The sequence below is a fragment of the Oncorhynchus nerka genome, linkage group LG28 (assembly GCF_034236695.1).
Source record: "Oncorhynchus nerka isolate Pitt River linkage group LG28, Oner_Uvic_2.0, whole genome shotgun sequence".
NCBI classification, from domain to species: domain Eukaryota; kingdom Metazoa; phylum Chordata; class Actinopteri; order Salmoniformes; family Salmonidae; genus Oncorhynchus; species Oncorhynchus nerka.
In genome coordinates, this window is record NC_088423.1 from 33,130,881 (window position 1) to 33,150,931 (window position 20,051).

The 20,051-nt window shown below is 42.3% G+C and overlaps 1 protein-coding gene across 1 annotated transcript in view; it reads left to right on the forward strand.

Moving 5' to 3' along the window:
* LOC115113159 (attractin-like protein 1) overlaps window positions 1-20,051 on the forward strand; it is a 312,747-nt gene that overhangs the window by 52,374 nt on the left and 240,322 nt on the right. The window contains exons 6-10 of the mRNA XM_029640467.2: window positions 6,126-6,300; window positions 6,619-6,706; window positions 12,238-12,493; window positions 15,112-15,295; window positions 16,588-16,742. Coding sequence (XP_029496327.2) covers window positions 6,126-6,300; window positions 6,619-6,706; window positions 12,238-12,493; window positions 15,112-15,295; window positions 16,588-16,742 — 858 coding nt within the window. The remainder of the gene's footprint in view (window positions 1-6,125; window positions 6,301-6,618; window positions 6,707-12,237; window positions 12,494-15,111; window positions 15,296-16,587; window positions 16,743-20,051) is intronic.

Genomic DNA, 20,051 nt, shown 5'->3' on the forward strand with positions numbered 1-20,051 from the left:
TTATGTGAGCTACATTTTGTAATTAATAAATTGGCTAAAGTTGATTAAATTGACAATTCTGTTAACTGTCTTGGGCAAGTTTGACATTGAAAATGCATGTTATCTAGCTAGCTAGATCATGGTCAGCTAGTTAGCAACATTAGCCTGGCTAGATGGCTGCAGATTGTCTAACCATTTTAAATGCATGAGAAATTCATAAAAACGAGTTTAGCTTTCTTTAGCTAGACTGTTGGTTTATAAAAGCCATCTAGTTAACTAACTAGCTAACTTAGATGATGAAGCTAGGGCTAGGCGTTCTTGATGATAATGTGTGTTTGTGTCTATGGGTGAGGGGTGGGTAGCCTAATACCGAGGTGTATCCTAGCTATCTGCATTATTTAAGTCTGGCTTTTTGACAGGTTTCAGAGATGGACTGATCTCTAGCATCCTCTCGAGTCAACAGTGTGTGCTTACTTTACTGCAGGAAAACATTGATATGTTAGCTGTTTCCCTCTGGACAGCAGATCATTAGTATAGCTTGTAGGCAAGGTTATGTAACCTTATTTAGTCCTACCTGCTGTGGTGGGTTTTAAATGATTGTTTTTGAGGTAGAATTACTGTCATGTTATTGATGCCAAATTGCTAACCTTACTTGCACCTTCTCTATTCCAGAACCAATGGGTGTGCCTGAGTCTTATCACCTCTCAACTAGGTTAGCTGTTTCAACCTGGAACAGTATTCCAGGTTTATATATAGCACATGCTCCACTCTCAAGTTGAAGTTGAACTTGTTGACTGATGCCATGGTGGCGGCTGCTAAAAAGAAGGTAGCAGCTGCGAACCAGAAGACTGCATCCTGGGCAGCCCTGGTCCACACCTGCCCTGTTTGTCAGGTGAGTAGGATTGTTTTGTACTGTATGTGCCTTTTTAGGTTCCTCTCCATGTGTAGACTATTGTACTGGCCTGTGTGGGACAGTCTTTCATGTGTAGTAGTTTGTTGTATCGTATTGCTTAGTTTATCATTTGTGTCAACTTTGAATTCAATCTAAAGCCACAGATTGTTAACTTCCTCCATGTTGTACTTGACCTTTATAGAGGCAGACCCGAAGACATTCAAGCAGCACTTTGAGAGGAACGATTCCAAGTCTCCAATGGCCCCGGTACTGGTTGATGTGCAGGCCTATGTAACCACACACACTCAAATGGACCTACAGCTGGGGCAAGATAGTGTAAACCACCATGTTGTCAACTAAATGCTGTCCTCAATGCTTAAGTTGTATTGTCTATGGCTCAATTTGTGGAATTCTGTGATCACTCGTCGTCTTTAATGTTATGATTATCAGACACATGGTGACCAGGATTTGAGCGCTGCAAGTGAGACGGAATGACGTCAAGGGACACGCTGAGACCCTGAGTATGACAGGAGGTGGGCCGGATATTTGTGACAACGATTTCAAAGGGGTGCAGGCACACTAGCACTCCATTTTTATCTCTATTCCACGACCAACCTTCTCTCTAGCTACCCCTTATTCCACACTATGCCATTTATGGCCCAAGGTCCCTCAACTTTGGGCACTTTGGAACGTTCCATCTTATCTCTATAAACGCAGCCTACCTTCACCCATTTTCCCTATGCTGCTTTCTTCCCCTGTTGTGCTTCTGATTTGATAACATCTAGACTCAGTAACATGTTTAAAAGTTTTGTGGTGTACTGTTTCGCTACCCTTTTCTCCTGTGTAGTGCTGTCCTCCTGCTTTCACCTGAGGTTCAGACTGAATGCAGCTCACAAATGACAGCAGGCAACATGTACCTGTTCAATTGACAAGCAGGGTGTTGATATAGCTGTGTTTAGAGATGGCTTCCTTGTTTTGAGTGTTAATTGTGTTTCTCACTCTGCTGGAGTTGATCTAGTGTTTTCTATAAAACCTACCTTACGCATGACATTTGTCCATTTGTAACTCGCCCATCGCAATCACAATATGCTGTTTTATATTTTGTGCTGGTGTCAGCTAGAGATGACGTGCAGGAGTTTGCAGGGATTTGTAGTCTTGTATGATGTCGACTTTGATGCTAATTAGCCTTTTCGAACCTGAGAGTAAACAGAGCTGAATATATTGATGAAAGTCACCTTGTCCGAGAGAGGTTTACATGGTTATCGAAACACAACCCTTATTTGAAGTGTTTCTAAAATCCACAATGGATCAAATGAATGCTGGTAAAACAATTGGGACCATTTCCATGTTTGACCGCTAAGTTTTCTGGGTATTATGACGCATCCCCTGTGGGGCTCAATTGTCTGTTCACCAAGAGGAGATACCTTTATATTCCATGTCTGCCATCTAGTGGTAATGGAGGTTTTGTTCTCACTCGAATACTGTATGAATGGGGATGTATTCATACACATATTTACTCTACTTTGTTCATGAGTTTTCATCTAACCTCATGACCAAAAACAGGCATTGCTCTTAATGTCATAACCCCCTGGAGTCTTCAGTGGTGTTATGTGGACTGTGTCCATGTGCATTCCATAGGAAGTGCATCACTATTGATAAAACTAACACAAATGTGGTTCTATTGGACATGTGAGGCATGCACTTCTATGTTTCCGTTCCACTCCCAGTATGATCTGGATGATTCCGACTGTGTATCTCTTAGTTGGGCAGGATATCAACCCTGATAACATGGTCTTTAACCCATTAGATATTAATGACGCGAACAATCAATATAATGATTGGGTTGATCCTGGCAAAAATGTCCTGACTATTACCAGAAATGTCTATGACTTGTGATTACTATAATGTTAAGCAATTTAACAGCCTGTAAAGAGGCCACCCGATTCTGACATAGTAGTTTGTTTCATTGATATCCTTGTGTCAACCTTGGATTGAATTAATATTGAAGATAAACGTGTTTTATATTGGGTGATTTACGAGATAAATGTATTTCAAAGTGAGAACCACTCACTGCTTCTGATTTCAGCTATCTGTATCCCCTCATTTATGATCCCACAAGAGTGACCAGTTCATTTTCTCATGCTTATTGATCATTGGTCAGTAAAAAAAAAAAAAAAAGTTGTATAAACAGTTTTTCCTGAATTCTGCAAATTACAAAAAGTATAAGAACAAATGTACTCACCTACTTCGGATATCCCCAAAAATATATTTTACTAACAAATTCCAAGAGTCCTAAAATAATATGAAGTCATCTTGGAAAATCGTCAATCAACTGTTGAGTAAGAAAATGCATCTACAGCTATCCCATCTTCATTTATTGTTGGAAATAAGATCTATAGTGATCCTGATGTTATTTCATGTGAATTGAATAACTTCTTTATGAATGTGGGTTCCTCTGTCAAAGAAATGGAAAAAACTGATGGAAATCCCTTCGATAACATTAAGGGACATTTCCCTTCTCTGTTTCAGTTTGATCCTCCTGATGTAATGGAGGTAATTGGTAACTTAAAGATATCAGCATTGGTGCCTCTTTGGTGAAATCAGTGTCTTCCTTGATTACAGAACCTCAAAAGTATATCTTCACCAAATCTGGTATTGTACCTAAAGATTAGGAAATTGCCAAAGTTATCCCCCGCTATAAATCTGAGGATCCAATAACTTTGACAAATTAAAAAGATCTCAATATCTGGACTACCATGTTTTTTTAAATCCTAGAAGAATAGCTGTATAAGAGAATGTTCAAATATTTAATTCAACACTATTGAACACCAATATGGTTTTTGTAAAAACTACTCCACAGATATGGCCCTTTTGCAACTTGTGGATAAAATCTGTACAGACCTTAACAACAATGAATACGCTCTTGGCATCTTTTTAGATTTATCCAAATCGTTTGACACGGTTGATCATGAAATATTACTTTCTAAAAAAAATATTGGACACACCTACTCATTCAAGTTTAAAAAAATTTTTAAAAATGTTTTTATTTGTACTATTTTCGACATTGTAGAATAATAGTGACGACATCAAAACTATGAAATAACACATATTGAATCATGTAGTAACCAAAAGAAAGTGTTAAACAAATCAAAAAATATTTTAATATTTGAGATTCTTCAAAGTAGCCAGCCTTTATCTTGACGACACCTTTGCACACTCTTGGCATTCTCTCGACATTCTCCCATCTCCACAGAGTTTCTCTGTGGAGATGGGAGAACCTTCCAGAAGAACAACCATCTCTGCAGCACTCCACCAATCAGGCCTTTATGGTAGAGTGGCCAGACAAAAGCCAGTAAAAAGGCACATGACAGCCCGCTTGATGTTTGCCAAAAGGCACCTAAAGGACTCAGACCATACGAAACAAGATTCTCTGGTCTGATTGAACTCTTTGGCTTGAATGCCAAGCATTGGGGCAGCAGGGTAGCCTAGTGGTTATGGCGTCGGACTAGTAACCGAAAGGTCGCAAGATCGAATCGCCAAGCTGACAAGGTAAAAATCTCTCGTTCTGCTCCTGAACAAGGCAGTTAACCCACTGTTCCTAGGCCGTCATTTAAAATTCTGAATTGAACACTGAATGGAAAAACAACAAAAGAGAATGACCGAAACAGTTCTGTCTGGTACAGAATACAAAAACAGAAAACAACTACCCACAAACACAGGTGGGAACAGGCTATCTAAGTATGGTTCTCAATCAGAGACAACGATTGACAGCTGCCTCTGATTGGGAACCATACCAGGCCAAACACATAGAAATACAACACACAGAACAAAACAGAATGAAAAACATAGAATGCCCACCCCAACTCACGCCCTGACCAAAGCAAAATAGAGACATAAAAAAGGAACCAAGGTCAGGACGTGACAGCAGCAAAGTGATGAAATCTGTTGTTATCATCAGAAAGATTAGTGGTTTGGTTCATCAGGCTTGCTTCCTAACTCTATACCGATATCTCATTTACTGTAGTATTGCCTGGGCCAGTACATATGCCTCCTTCCTACACAATTTACTCATCATACAAAAGACTAGCCACCTCTCTAATTACCTGGCTCCATCTGCACCTTTGTTTAAGAAACTCACTATATTGTCTAATTATGACATTAATGTACCCCAATTATGCACTTTCATCTACTTTCATCTTCAAACACTCATACTTCCCAGACAGTTTACCTAAACCCTTCAATGGATTCTTCCAGGTTCTTTCTGAAATCCATCTATATGACACAAGACACTGCGATAACTTTCACCCTCCCCACTGGCGCACATCACATAGTCAATTCTCTATCAGATACAGAGGTACCACACTCTGGAATTCTTATCTTTACTTTGCCAAAACCTCATCATCCCTCAATAACTTCAAGCGAAGTCTGGGGGTCAGCCTGATGAACCAAACTACCCAATAATCCCCTCCATGTATCCTATCTCTCTCTCTCTCTCTCTCTCTCTCTGTCTCTCTTTCTCATACACACTCAATCAATCAATCAAACATGGTATACTGAGTGTATAATATACAATTATAATTAATATGCTTTGTTTAACTGATTGAACACACTTTTGTACTTTTACCTGTGGTGTGGTTCATCACAAGCCTTTTGGGCTTACAACCTCACCTGTATTATCTGTACTGTTTTGTCTTTCACTTATTTTCCTTGGTGCAAATAAATACAACATACAACATAATACTTAATCCTTACAGTAGAACAAACCAAGCACCTCTCAATGAGACAGAGCCAGTGCCACTGCTATTTTACTAGTTGCTGGTCATTGATTATAATACACTAATGAGGTTTTCTCCACTGATGTATTGGGTTAGACAGAGTGCTGGCCCATAGACCCGATCACATCCACCCATTCCACTGTCTGTCCCCCACTCTAATAGAGGCCAACAGAGGCCAATATCATCGGTACTTCTCAAAATTGGGTTTGATGAATCAGTCCCTCCCTCCTGATTAAAACCCCTAATGGTTCTGCCACCAGTTGGCCTCTGGGTGGTGGGGTCCTGTTAGCATGTGAGGTCTTCACCATCATGGCTGACCCCCCTCATGACATAGGCTGTGTTATCAGGCCCTTCACCAGCAGGTGGTACTGTGGTGCTGTGTATTGAAGTGTTTTTGATGACTCTTTCGCTACAAACACACCTCATGTATTTGTAGGTATTTGTCATGTGTTTGAGTCATGTGTTGTCATCCTCTCCAGGTCCAGACTGTGCTCTGTCAGTACCATCCACAGAGTCTTATTGGGTGATGCCCAACGTCAAGCCCTTCGGACAGTCTCTGGGCAGGGCCTCCCATAAGACTGTGGTCCACGGGAAACTCATGTGGGTCGTTGGAGGATACACCTTCAACTACAGCTCCTTCCACATGGTGCTCAAGTAAGGCACTGACTGAAGAGAGGCCTGGAACTGTCTGTCTTTCTGGCTGTGTGCCTGTCTGTCTTTCCCCCTCTTTCAATTCATCTCTCTGTGTCTATTTACCTCTTATATATTTGTCTCTCTCCTTCCTGTCTTTTGCCTTCTCTCTGTGGGTCTTTTGCTCCAAAACTCTCTGTCTCTCTCTCCTCTCGACTACTTCATCTCTCTTTGTCTCCCTTTCCCTGTAATATCTCTCTGTATCACTAACTTCTCCCTCCACTCTATCTATCTATTTGTTGAATGTTCCCAGGCCTGACTCTTTTTTTCCCCTCTCTGCAGTTATAATATGGAGAGCAGCACTTGGGATGTGGTACCAATCAATAGTGGTCCTCTGCAGAGATATGGCCATTCTCTGGCTCTCTACCAGGTAAAGCAGCTAATGGTCACAGCCCACTATCAGGGTGGATGTGTTCCTTCCATTTAGCTTTCTGTCATCAACTGGTACCATACACCTATATAGGGCTCTATACATCTATATACTGTAGGGTTCTCTCTCCGACTCTTTCTGTTTCTCTGGGGTTTTCTCTCTCCTTCACACATAAACTGTGTACATTTTATATAGGGTTCTCTCTGTCTCTCTCTCTCTCTCTCTGTGTGTGTGTGTGTTGGGTGAGGGAGCTAAGAGGATTGCCTCCCTGGGTCTGAGTAGAGATAACATTGCAGTAAGATTTATGTGGGGACATCAGGGTTTGTCAGAGAGCAGAAGGGCTGCAGGCTTTGCTTCGGCTAACTGACACTTTGTCTCACTAGGGGAAACAAGCATGACCACGTTTAAAAGGCCTGCTCTGCCTCTTCTCCCCTTGAAACTATAGGAGTCTGTCTGAATGACCCTCCCTGTTAAATAGAAAGGCTGCCTCTGGCATGTATGTGTGACATTAAACTCTTCCTTTACTACAAAACTTGATTTTATATTTGATGTCTTACTATGATTGCTGACCTAAGGTGATTCAGCTTTGCTTATGTGAGTTGATTGGAAGGAGTATTTACAGCTCAAAGGTTATGGCTAGAAAGGCTGAGAAGTTTATTTTGGAACGACTCACTACATTACTTGCAGTTTAGAATGCTTTAAAATGGTACCTCCAAGGAAGACCTCACTAATTGTTTTGTCGTTAAAAAAGCTGCACATACTAAAGGTTCCACATATTAACATACTTCCACTTACCGGTTTTAGAGCCTAAGCTGCAGTCTGTGTTTGGGACAGAGGTTGATATTTTTATTGTAGAGTAAAACAGCCATGAGTTCAGACAGAGGAAGGCGGGAAGCGAGAGAGATAACTGGGCCCAAATTCTGTCTTCTCCAGCAAGCGGCAATCTTTCTTTCTTTTTTTCTCGCTTACCCAGCGTGGAATTTTTGTATGGAGGTCAATGAGAAGACCTGTTATGGCTTATTTGATTGAATAGAAGATACGTACCGATTATGTTGTTACGAGTGTGCTGATATAAGTAGGAATGGATGAAATATATTTGTGTATATATATATAATATATATATAATATATTTCACCCATCTACACACAATGCCCCATCATGGAAAAGTGAGAATATGTTTTTAGACATTTTTGAAAATATATTGAAAATTAAAAACTTAAATATCTCATTGACATAAGTATCCCTGAGTCAATCATTTGTTGAATCACCTTTGGTTGCGATTACAGCTGTGAGTCTTTCCACACCTGGATCAACATTTGCCCATTAATCTTTAATAGCAACTCCAGTAAAGATTTGGCCTTTTATTTTAGGTTATTGACCAGCTGAAAGGTTAATTAATCTCCCAGTGTCTGGTGGAAAGCATACTTTTTATTCTGTCACTCTGTCAAATAGGTTAGTATTGTGCAGTAACTACAATGTGGTTGATCCATCCTGTTTTCTCCTATCACAGCCATTCAACTCTGTAACTGTTTTAATGTCACCATTGGCCTCATGGTGAACTCTCCAGCAACTGAGTTAGGAAGGACGCCTGTATCTTTGTAGTAACTGGGTGTATTGATACACCATCCAAAGTCTAATGAATAACTTCACCATGCTCAAAAAGATATTCATTGTCTGTTTTTAAATGATTTGTTTTACCAATCTACCAATAGGTGCAAGGCATTGGAAAGCCTACCTGGTCTTTGTGGTTAAATCTGTCTTTGAAATTCACTGCTCGACTGAGGTACCTTACAGATAATTGTACACTCAGAGGCCAGTTTATTAGGTACACCAACCCGTGACCATTGGTCACGGTAATCCTATCCAAAACTGCAAATGAATGGCGCTGATGGGTGGACTACCAAACTTGCTGACGGCCCCCGCTAATGGCCTGGTACTCAGTGCTCTCTGGAATTAGAATAATATGAATGATGAGGACAAATGGTGATGGGAGTTAGAGCTCCCATTCCAAAAGGGAGCCTCGGACCCAACATGCATGAATTCATTTTTAAAACCCCTTTTGAAAGTACCTAAAGAACAACCGGTCGGATCCCCGTAAGGGAAGAGCTGAAAGCCAATTGTTTTTGCTACTTTATTAAATTGAAGCCAGAAAGAGAGAGCGAGAGAGCGAGGCACGGAGGGAGCATCTGTAGGTTATTAGGGAGTGGAGGCATAGCGGTGTCGGTGTGTACCTGTTGGCTTTTGGTCGCTGTAGCCTTTCTTTATCATTTCATTTTGAATTCTGTCATTTTAATTCCATCGTCCACTGATTAGATATCGCTAACTTGCTTGCCACACAAGCTGAGCAGCAATGCATTTGAGCGCATGCCTTTTTTTTTTGCAACCTTGAAAGGGTTGCATAATATAGAGTCCCATCATGAAACCCATATGTTTTGATTTCGAAGACATTCCCTGGTTTATAGGCCTTTTCACAAATACATAAATAGTGGATACTATTCTGATAGTGTAAACTGTATTAAATTGATTTATTAGACTTCTTTAAATGTAGATGTGCCGAAGGCGCACATCATCAGCTTATATAGAAGTCCGGAGATGATAAACATGTTGATGTTAATTAACGGTCGATTACCATGAGACCGGCAGTCATTTGCGTGACAATTACCGGCTGACAAAATGTCATGACTGCCCCACCGTAGGTATGATTGTTGGTGCCAGGCACGCCGTATCCAGTAGCTCAGAAATGGCTGTTTAATGCCTCACAAATTATCGAAAGGACAGGCTACTTTGACACTGACAAAGTAAGAATCTGAGATCAATAAAAACAACCTTGTCTCTTGAATCCATCAATAGCCTAGGCCTAGTCGTGTGGAGACACACATATTATAGTCCTAAAAAAGCTTTCCAGATTCACTGACTCACCCAATGGTGCGCAGCTCACTCACCGGCGATGGCCGATACGCTCTTGCCAAAAGCTTATCTCTCTTGTTTTACTTTGTAAAACAATGCTGTTCGCTCAATAGGCCTATTTAATAGGCCTATCACCGTCAAAGTATTGACTCTGGTGTGAATACTATTTCTGGATTTGTGCAAACATTTCTAAAAGCATGTTTTCACTTTGTCATTATTGGTTATTGTGTGTAGATGGTTGAGAAAGAACATATATTCTATCCATTTTGAATTCAGGCTGTAACACAACCTTTGGAATAAGTAAAGGGTTATGACTACTCCTTGAAAGCTGTGTGTGTGTGCATGCATGTGTGGACAGTCATGGCTGTGTGCCCACTTCTTCACTATACCCCTATCTTTCACATGTTCCATTCATGTGCTTGCTTTGAACACACTTAGCCCATCAAGTGTTCCTTTCTTAGTCACAGTGGTGTACCTGCACCACTGGTGTCTCCAGGTGTCAATTCATCAAAAACAGAAAACTTTCCGGGAAATGGAGGAAACGTCTCTATATTAGACATTATGGCAGTAGAGACGTATTTAGTTGTACCTGTCTAACTCCCTCTCCTTCACTCTATTCATTTCCTCTGTGGGTGTGAAGAGCCCTGTTTGACCGCTGTTCTTCAGCCACCGGCCCCAAATACGGAAGGAGCAATCCACAATTAGCATATAAATGGACACCTACGAGCTAGTGCAGCACAGAAATCAAGCCAACAAACCTGGAGTCTAGAGACAGGAACATGAGTATAGACTTTCAGAGTCAGGGAGAAGAGCATGTGTGGGTGTGACCATGCATGTTGTTTATACATACATACACACACACACACACACACACACACACACACACACACACACACACACACACACACACACACACACACACACACACACACACACACCCCTACTCTCTCCCCTCCATACATACCATCCCCCTCACGTCTATAATTCAAGAGTCCTCCATCTACCCTGAAATATGTCATTCTTTTCTATCTCCCCTCTAAGGATTGAGAGATTACCGTAAGCATCTGTCGCTGCTAGGAATATAGGCCGTCGCTCTTGCCCATTATCGATTTTATAGTACCGACCGAAGCAATAGCTTGTCATTACGCGTGCATTCAGATCATATCGTTTATATAACATCCCCTGCTTGGCATTCACATTTTGTATTCACAAATAAAAAATGTCACCTTCAATAAAAGTCCCACTTTGTCGGGAATCGAGCTTCCGAGGGAGGCGTGGTAGAAACAGAAGCGTGGTGGTTGCTGCTCAGCTGGTGATGCCGTGGTTAAAACCCCCTCCAGCCGGTTGTGATTACCAATTGTGTGTTGGAGTGTGTGTTTGGTTGTGTGTTTTGTGCACTCCTCTTCCTCCCCCTCTGCTTCTACTACAGGACTCAGACCTTGCGAGTGTGAGAGAGTGTGAGAGAGTAATCTCTCGTGGACAGAGACATGTAAAATGAATGGTATTAGGCTCTGTCAACAGGCTGTGGGAATGCGACGACTAACGAGGATCTTTGTTCTGGTACACTGATTCTTCGGCACTGATCATTTGGACAAATCACGATTTCGCAGGTGCTCGCATCTTTCGAGTTTCGGAAGGGGAGGGGACGTTTGGCTCATAGACTAGCCTGAAACTTGCATAGTATCTTTCGCGTTAATATCTTTCTCCTCACATCTCTCCCCAGAACTTACTTAAGCATTTTACACAATTATGCAAGATTTTAGTTCTGGTTTTCCGAGATTAGTGAAACGTGATCCAGGTGGGTGCTGCAGTGCGTGCTGAGGTAATTTACAAGTAAGATAAGCAGATTTCCTTGACAGAAAATACATTGAGGCGCTTAAGGCAGTTGGTTCCCTGGTGGGATGTGTTTGTGGCCAGGGATACGGTATAATTGGCCCCGTGCTGTGTAGCAACACAGTGTATCACCTGTGCTAGGATGTTCCCTTCTTTGTTTCTGTGATGGTGGAGCTCCTCTAGGTTGACTGTACAGTACAATATGTTGCTTTATGGTTAGGAAATGGAGAGTTGCAGTAGCGTAGTAGTCTGCACTGTAAAAACTGCATGCCATAGCATGTATGACTGTATTGCTATCTTAGATCACTGCCATGGCTGTAGTAGGTTTTTAGTTGCATAACTTTCAGGTTAAGGTAGTTGATTGTTATCAAGGTGATTAGTATCAGGTGATATCAGGTGTATCAGGTGTAGTATCAGGTGATTCAGTGGTTGACTGCCGTGTGAGGCTATAGCAGCCGTCTTTCTTATTGATTGTTGGTGTTCACGGTGCAACGTAGCTATATCAAGTGTGTGTATTTGGGGGTGTATTTGGGGTCCAGCTCCCACTCTGGCAGAACTGATACACACTATGGAGAAGCTCAAGGTCCTGCAGCTCAATTAGACACACACACATACACACACACTGTCGCGCCTTCTTCTCAAACTGAACACAAGCATGCACAGAGCAGACATATTGTCGAGGGCAGTCGGTGATAGAAACCCCTTTAATCTAGTCTGTCTTTACAAATATAAACACAATCTCTAACACATATTCTCTGTCATCTCATGTCTCTGATGTTTTCCCCCCTCAGGACGACATCTACATGTATGGGGGGAAGCTGGAGGCCGGTTCAGGCAATGTGACAGATGAGCTGTGGGTCTTTAACATCCCTAGTCGAACTTGGTCCCTGAGGACCCCGAGCAGCCTGGTCCAGGGACAGCCCTACGCCGTGGAGGGACACTCCGCCCACCTGACTGAGCTGACCAATGGGGACCTGGTGATGGTGATCATTTTCGGCTACTCACCCGTCTACAGCTACATCAGCAAAGTGCAGGAGTACAACATCAGTAGGTCCAATAATGAATGTATGGATGAATCAAATGAAGGAGTGAATGAAGTATGTCCCTCCATCTATCCATCCATTGATCTCTCTTGTCTGTCTTCTTAACCAATTGATTTGTCTCAGTCTGACGTTAATCAATCAGTCCACCCTCCATTAGCCTGCTATATATCTGAGCCAAGAGAATCAGAGAATTGGGTTGTTAAGTGGGGTTAACAGCCATGATGAATAATCCCCATTTTTATTTTATCTTTAACCATGCAAGTCAGTTAAGAACAAATTCTTATTTTCAATGACGGCCTAGGAACAGTGGGTTTACTGCCTGTTCAGGGGCAGAACGGCAGATTTGTACAGATTTGTCAGATTTGTCAGCTCGGGGGTTTGAACTTGCAACCTTCCGGTTACTAGTCCAACGCTCTAACCACTAGGCTACCATGAATGATTTACATTCCACATGTACCCGATGGCAGATTTCGGAGCATTCCAAAATAGGCAAGGAGACATCAACATCCGCAGATGACCTCAACAACGTTGTATTCATTTCATGGTGCTCAACGATTAATACATTGTTGTTGGGGTCATCTTTGGGTGCTGCTGTCACTCATCTATTTATGGAAGGCTCAGGGTCTTTAATGTTTACCAAGATAACTCTCTTTTCCCATTAAAAAAAACTTTTGTAGCACCATTACCTGCATAGTACTCTGGGCAGTCTTATTCTTATGATGGCAAGTACACTTACTGTCTATATACAGACACGTATACACCCCACAGTATCTTTTTGATATTTTTTGTAAGATTGAATTTGATAATTTATTAAGAATACACAACATACACATACAAATGACAACATCATACAAACATCAACTACATCACACCTGCCCAGACCCACTAGCACACACCCCCATCTCCAGCTCGCGTATCACTTTCCTCCATATGGCCTGAAACGGAACCATTTTGTTTCTCTCCGTAGCCCATGCACTTTCAATATTTAAATAATAAATCATTCGATTTTTTTCTCAATTTTTGCTAATGATGGCTTTCCAAGTTTTTAGTATACGTTTTTTCAAGACGATTGATAAGTAGAGAATCGTCTAACCAATCGGGTGTCTCACTACACCCCCAAATGCCATGTCTCCAAATACTTAGACAGACGGATTAAAAGTATGTTTACATTGTAATACTTCTGACAGCCAACTTTCTAGCTCCGCCCACAACTTCCGGAATTTATAGCATTCCCAGAAAGCATGGATTACTGAGTCATTATTAGTTTTACACTTAAGACACTACTCTGCTGTTGTGCTGTAGAATGTGTGAATGTTGTCTTTTGTATAATAAATGATATACATTAGCTTATAGTGGATTAAGTTTACATTTCCGTTAACTGTAATTTTGTTAGTTATGCTCCAACTTTCCCTCCATGATGTGCCAGCATCAGTTATTTTTAAGTCTTGGTTAGTTTATATTAGTTTATATTATTTTCTAAGAGATTGACAGTTGGATATGCCCTCTGCAAGGTTTTGTAGATCTTCCCTAATCATATGAACATCCTTTTCTGACTCAAATAAGGTTATCCTCTTGGCTGCGTTAGAGTCAAGGTCCTTTGACCAGAGCTAGTGACCACTCTTGAACGCCTAGGTTTTCATACCAGCAGATGGCGCTAAGCTACAGTGTTTTGAGGAGTAACAATCAGGTGAATGCCTGCATTACGAAGCATTTCAGCCTATAGGAGATTCAAAGGCTGGACTGGGCTCACTGCAGCCCAGTCACATTAAAGACTGTGGAGAGAGTTTAAGAGGGAGGGAGGGAGGGAGGGGACATCTACAGTGTTGGGTACTCCAGTCCTCGAATACCTCCAATAGCACACAAAAAACACCTGATGGCTCTCTGGTCATTAAGAGGAGGTGGCACCTAGGCAAGACCTTCTAGGAGAAGAAGATAATTAATGTGCCTGAGTTCTACAGGAAACTCACTTTATTATCTCCCTCTCTCCCTGCCCCTCATCTCTCTCCCCTCCCCTCACCTCTCCCTCCCTCATATATCTCTCCCCTATCCCTCCCTCTCCATCTCAAACTAGTCGTCGCCCCCACCCCCTCAAACAGTTTTTTTCCTATAATTAGTTTTATTTGGAGCACTATGGATATTGTGATATTTCATCAAATTTAGAGAGTTGTGTCACCATTTAGAAAGTTGAGTCTACCTTTTAGGTGACTTTCTATAAGTGAAAGGAAGAAGGAAATAGTTTGTAAAAAGAGCTCACCTGACAAACTGTCAGTAAACTGTTTGACCTTCCCTCATTATCTACTTCTCACTTTCTCTATTTCCCTTCACTTGTGGGATTTGGGAGGTCTGCTTCTCAGTGTACCACATGCTCCGTGGCCTCCCCCTCTCTCCAGCTCTCCCTCCATCTGTCACAAGGGGACTTGAAGTACATGGTGGAGCAGCCCGCTGGCTTGGTCTGGCTCCCAGAGTCAGCCTTTTACACACACACTCTCATTTGACACACCCAGGCACGCACACTCACGAGCATGGACGCTTATTTTCCATACCGTATGTCTCAAAGCTGATCCAATCATGTTGTCCCACTCACACTAAGATGCACTTCTCCTCTGCCTCTCTGTCACACAGGGACAAACTCCTGGCAGGTCCCTGAGACCAACGGGGCCATCGTCCAGGGTGGCTATGGCCACAGCAGTGCGTATGACAGCTCCGGCAGGTGCGTGTACATCCATGGGGGCTACAAGGCCCTGCCTGCCAACAAGTATGGCCTGGTGGACGAGCTGTATCGCTATGAGGTGCAGACCCGGACCTGGTGAGTGCTATTAGGTTGGCAGAAAGTGTCTGTCTGTCTGTCAGCATGTCTGTCTGTCTCTCTCTGTGTTTGTGCTTGTATCAGCAGGTGCATTATCACTTGAAAGTTCACAGGCTGTAACAATTTACCAGTCCTGAGAAAACTGTGTAAAGTAAGCCTATTTTCCCCAGTGCCCCAGTAGCAAAATGCATTTATTTGCTAAATGTCGAGTGTACGTTTGGCGTCTTACATTAGGTAGATGTTTAACACAGAGATGCTTGTCTTGCCTGTGTTCAGACACTGTGTCTAGACGCTCAGTGCTGGACAGCTGAAAGGCAGATTTGTCAAAGCACACTAATGCAATAGTCAGCATTGTGTTGCGAGGAGGTACTCATTATGTCCACATACCTAGACATTCAGCGCCAAACACATGAGCATACTGGAAAGATACAGAAGGATGAGCTAGAGAGATTCACAGTGAAGCAGAGATTGTATACACAGTGTGATATGAAAGGAGGCCTCCGCTGAACCTTGACGGATGGATGAGCGACAGGGGAGGGTACGCCCTTTCAATCTCCCCCCTCTCTCTCACTGTCTCTCTGTTTCCCATCATCCAGACTGTCACATATCCCTTGGGTTTGACAGTGACCAGTGTCTGTCTGCATGGCCAGTGTCTGTCTGTCTCTGTTGATCCTCAACTGGAGTTCTGTCTGCCTGCCTTTCATGTCTGATGTCAGTTGTATATTCACTGTTAACTTATTGAGGCAGTTGATGTGCCCTGACAAAGCTTGCTGACACATAGCACACAGTTTATTGCAATCGGTCCATTTATTTACAGTCGGTAGGTTGAATATACACTGAGGCTACTTAGGCAGAAATGGAATTTGGAGTTGTCAAACCCTCGCAGAACTAGGAAGTCTGTAAACCCCTACATACTCTATCTGTATCTATGGATAGTACAGTTGACGCTTAGGCAGACGGTGGGGACTGTGCACTTTGACCCTAGCAGAGGAGATGGGAGAGGATGAAATATTCCTGTAGAGTTTTGTGTGTGTGTGTCCATGGTGCCACATTATGGATGACGTCTGTCTGGGTATTTGACCTGGCCTATGGAGAGTGACCTTCAGACCAACTGTTCACTTGCATAAACCACATGACCCAGACTAGCCCACACACTGCTGTAATCAACACCCAGGGATGGGCACACACGCACGCACACACTTATGCATGCACGCACATACATGCTCATAATTGACACGTTAAAACATTAGCATGGTGACTGTGTATGTGTGTTTGTGTGTTTGTGTTGACAGGATGATCCTGAGAGAGAGTGGTCTGGCACGGTACCTCCACACTGCAGTGCTGAGCAATGGGGCTCTGCTGGTGTTTGGAGGAAACACCCACAATGACACGTCCCTCAGTAACGGAGCCAAGTGCTTCTCGGCTGACTTCCTGGCCTACGACATAGGTAAGGACCAATCATATGCATTCAGACAAATCATAGGTAACAACCATCCCCTCCTCAACTGTTTTTGGTATGATGCAATCCTCATGTTTTGAACTGACTATATTTGACACCTTTGTGCTGAAAATACAAGTTACCGGTTTCAACCTCCAGGCATATGGTACATGTATAAATGTTACACACTCAATACATATACATACATAGTCAAGTATAATCAACCCCAACCCCCTACCATACAATACCACACATTCCTCCATGCAGACATCATACATGTGATCTTCATTGTCACCAGCATGCGCCCACCCACCCACTCCCATCAGAGTTGACCCCTGACCCCTAAAGCCACAGTTGTCATTTGTCATTTTCCACTGTTAGTTGCCTCCCAGGCCTGGACCCACACAGATCACACAGTGAGTGTAACCAAAGAAGAACTGGCAGGTGACATTCTGCAGCCTAAGGAAAGTGTGTTCACTGACCTTTGACCTCAACAAACAACAGCATTAGCCTTAGGTCGTTATGAAAGTCAAGTGGATGTGTAAAGCTAAGATACCTTTCCATAGGGGTGAATGCACAGCCCCAATTACCTGAGATAGAAGATCACGTTCTATTGTAACAGTGACAGTAGACATCCTTTAAAAAGTGGAACTAGCTCAAAAACCAAAAGTTATTCATAACCACTCATGATTAGGGCTGTGGCGGTAATGGCATTTTGTCAGCCGGTTATTGTCATGCAAATGACTGCCGGTTTCACGGTAATTGACCTTTAATTAACATAAACCCGTTTAGCATCTCCAGGCCTCCACACATACAAGCCACTGATGCTCACCTTCGGAACATCTACATTTTTTTTAAGTATAAAAAAATCTATTTAATAAAACGCAAAATAAATCCATTATTTATTTTTAGACCGGTCTAAAGAAACATGATATGGAGAAAGTGTATTTCAGAAGAACCAAATGTCAGTCTGCCTACTATATGCAGACAAGATATGCTTATGAGTCCCGTGCCATTATTTTATACTGTATGATTTTATTGTAAGAATAATATAATTGAACTTAGCTGAATAAAATAGAAAAAGGATATTTTTCTCATTCCCGAGTGAGTGCGCATATGAAGTGGCTATGTTGAGTTATTTATTATTTGGTAAATTTAGTTGTGAAACCTTAGAATGTCTTAGAAATTAAAACATATATGGGCTGCATAATGCCACTATAGCTATTGACTATTTGAAAAAGTCACACACAAAAAGACGTCCATGAAAGGTAGTCGCGGCGTCGTCCAGGTTAATGGAGGGTTTAGCCGGGGGGCTTTACTTGGCTCATCACACTCTAGCGACTCCTTGTGGAGGACCGGGCACATGCAGGCTGACTTTGGTTGTCAGTTGAACAGTGTTAAGGTTAAGCGGGCGGGCGGGTGTTAAGAAGCGCGGCTTGGCGGGTCATGTTTTGGAGAATGCATGACTCGACCTTCGCCTCTCCCGAGCCTGTTGGGGAGTTGTAAACAATGAGACAAATTTGGGAGAAAAAAGGGGGTAGAAATTACAATAAAAATAAATAAAAATAAAGCTTGCGCTCTGTTCCTTGGCTCAGGCGGCACACCCTGTTCTTTCATCAAGTGATCATATTTTCACCCATCAGACTATTCTCAATTTAATATTGTCTTTATTAATATGTACAATTTGTTTCGATATAGAATGGCCCATTATCAAATGGGTAGGAACAGGGGCAGGGGAAAAAATACATTAAACTAAATCATGCCAGGTAGACTACTCTGGTTTTATAGGGGAGCAGAAATAGGCCTAAATATAGTAGCATCTGGGATCCTCATATTTTTATTGGCAACCCTCAAAACTCTTCTTTCACACAGGATTGCATATAGAAATGTCTGGGCTTATAAGAACAGTTATTTCACTCACATATTTCACCCAAACTCTGTATTGCCATGGGCTCTCCAACCATGTTTCTGCAGCTACCCAGCACCTAATTTAGGAAACCAAGTGAAATCTGTTCGGGAACATCGATGGTAACATGTTTTCATAACGAAACGTACTGTTTATTGGCATATGGATTTTCTACATGCAACGTCTTAAATGTTTTGAATGAATCGTCACCTTAGAAAGCGCTGTCCAATTCGTTGTGTTTGGCTTTGAAACATCATCCACAATGACCATGTTTTCCACATAGTTTCAACCTGTTGTTGAACTTCTTTCTTCAAATTGATCGATCACAGTGAGGTCAAAACATTTAGCCTAACGATGAGTTTTAAAAGCATGATGCTGTTTTGATGATAAGTGTTTGATGTGATTTTCCATTGCATTTGCATTGATGTCAGAGTGGTTAGAGGGACAATAGAACCATGAGTACCAGGCCATTAGTGACCTGATGGTCGTTATGGAGTTGTGTACCACCAACGCATGTCCAGAGTGCATAAAAGGAGATAACCGTGACTCAACTGTCACGTGGAATTTGACTGTGGTCATGACTTATGACTGCCGGTGTGGCGGTAATACGGTCACTGCAACAACTCATGATAGATTATTCATTACCCCCTGGTCAAATAAAGTTATTTTGCCCTCTTTGGAGTTAGTAAGCTATCCTCTGCAAGATATGAAAGGGCGGTTTAGTACTAAAGGTTTAGAGTTATGTGTGGGTGTGTACATGTGCGTGCCTTCCTGTGTGTGTGTGTTTGGACTACTTGGGGTTTTACTCGAAATCTCGGGATGTGAGTTACAGCTCACCTTTCAGTGCTGACAGTAATACAGTGGGGATCATTAATGCCCCATAAAGAGCTGCAGAATGGGAGTCGGCCAGATGGCGTCTGCTCTTTTATGAATATTTGTTTTGAATACAGTGACTCTGCAGGGGCATTACAGGACATTCAGCACAGGGAGGGAGGCAAGGGAGGAGGAGTGGGATGCGTCCTCAAATCTCGACAGCCAGCCCTTCCCTGACTCTGTTCACCAGCCACCCTTCACAAGTTTTACTGCACTGAGAGAGCAGGGGAGGGTTGATGGAGAATTCAAATAGAGCGATGGAGACAAAAGAAATAGCAAGATTGGGACGAGCAAGAGAGAAAGAGGAGACAACATTAAGTCAATGAGTCATTAAGGTAGTAGATGTAGCAATGCATTCAAAGAAAGAAAATATATTAAAGCGGAATGTTTATCCGCTAATTAGAAGATGTAGCAAATCCAGATCAGGACGAGATGTTTGAAGAACTTGACTGTAGCTTTCTCCAGCAGTCATGGAGGGTCACTGCTCAACTTTCATTCTTAGTCATTTTAATCGCCAGTCCAATCACCTTGAGTAGGCC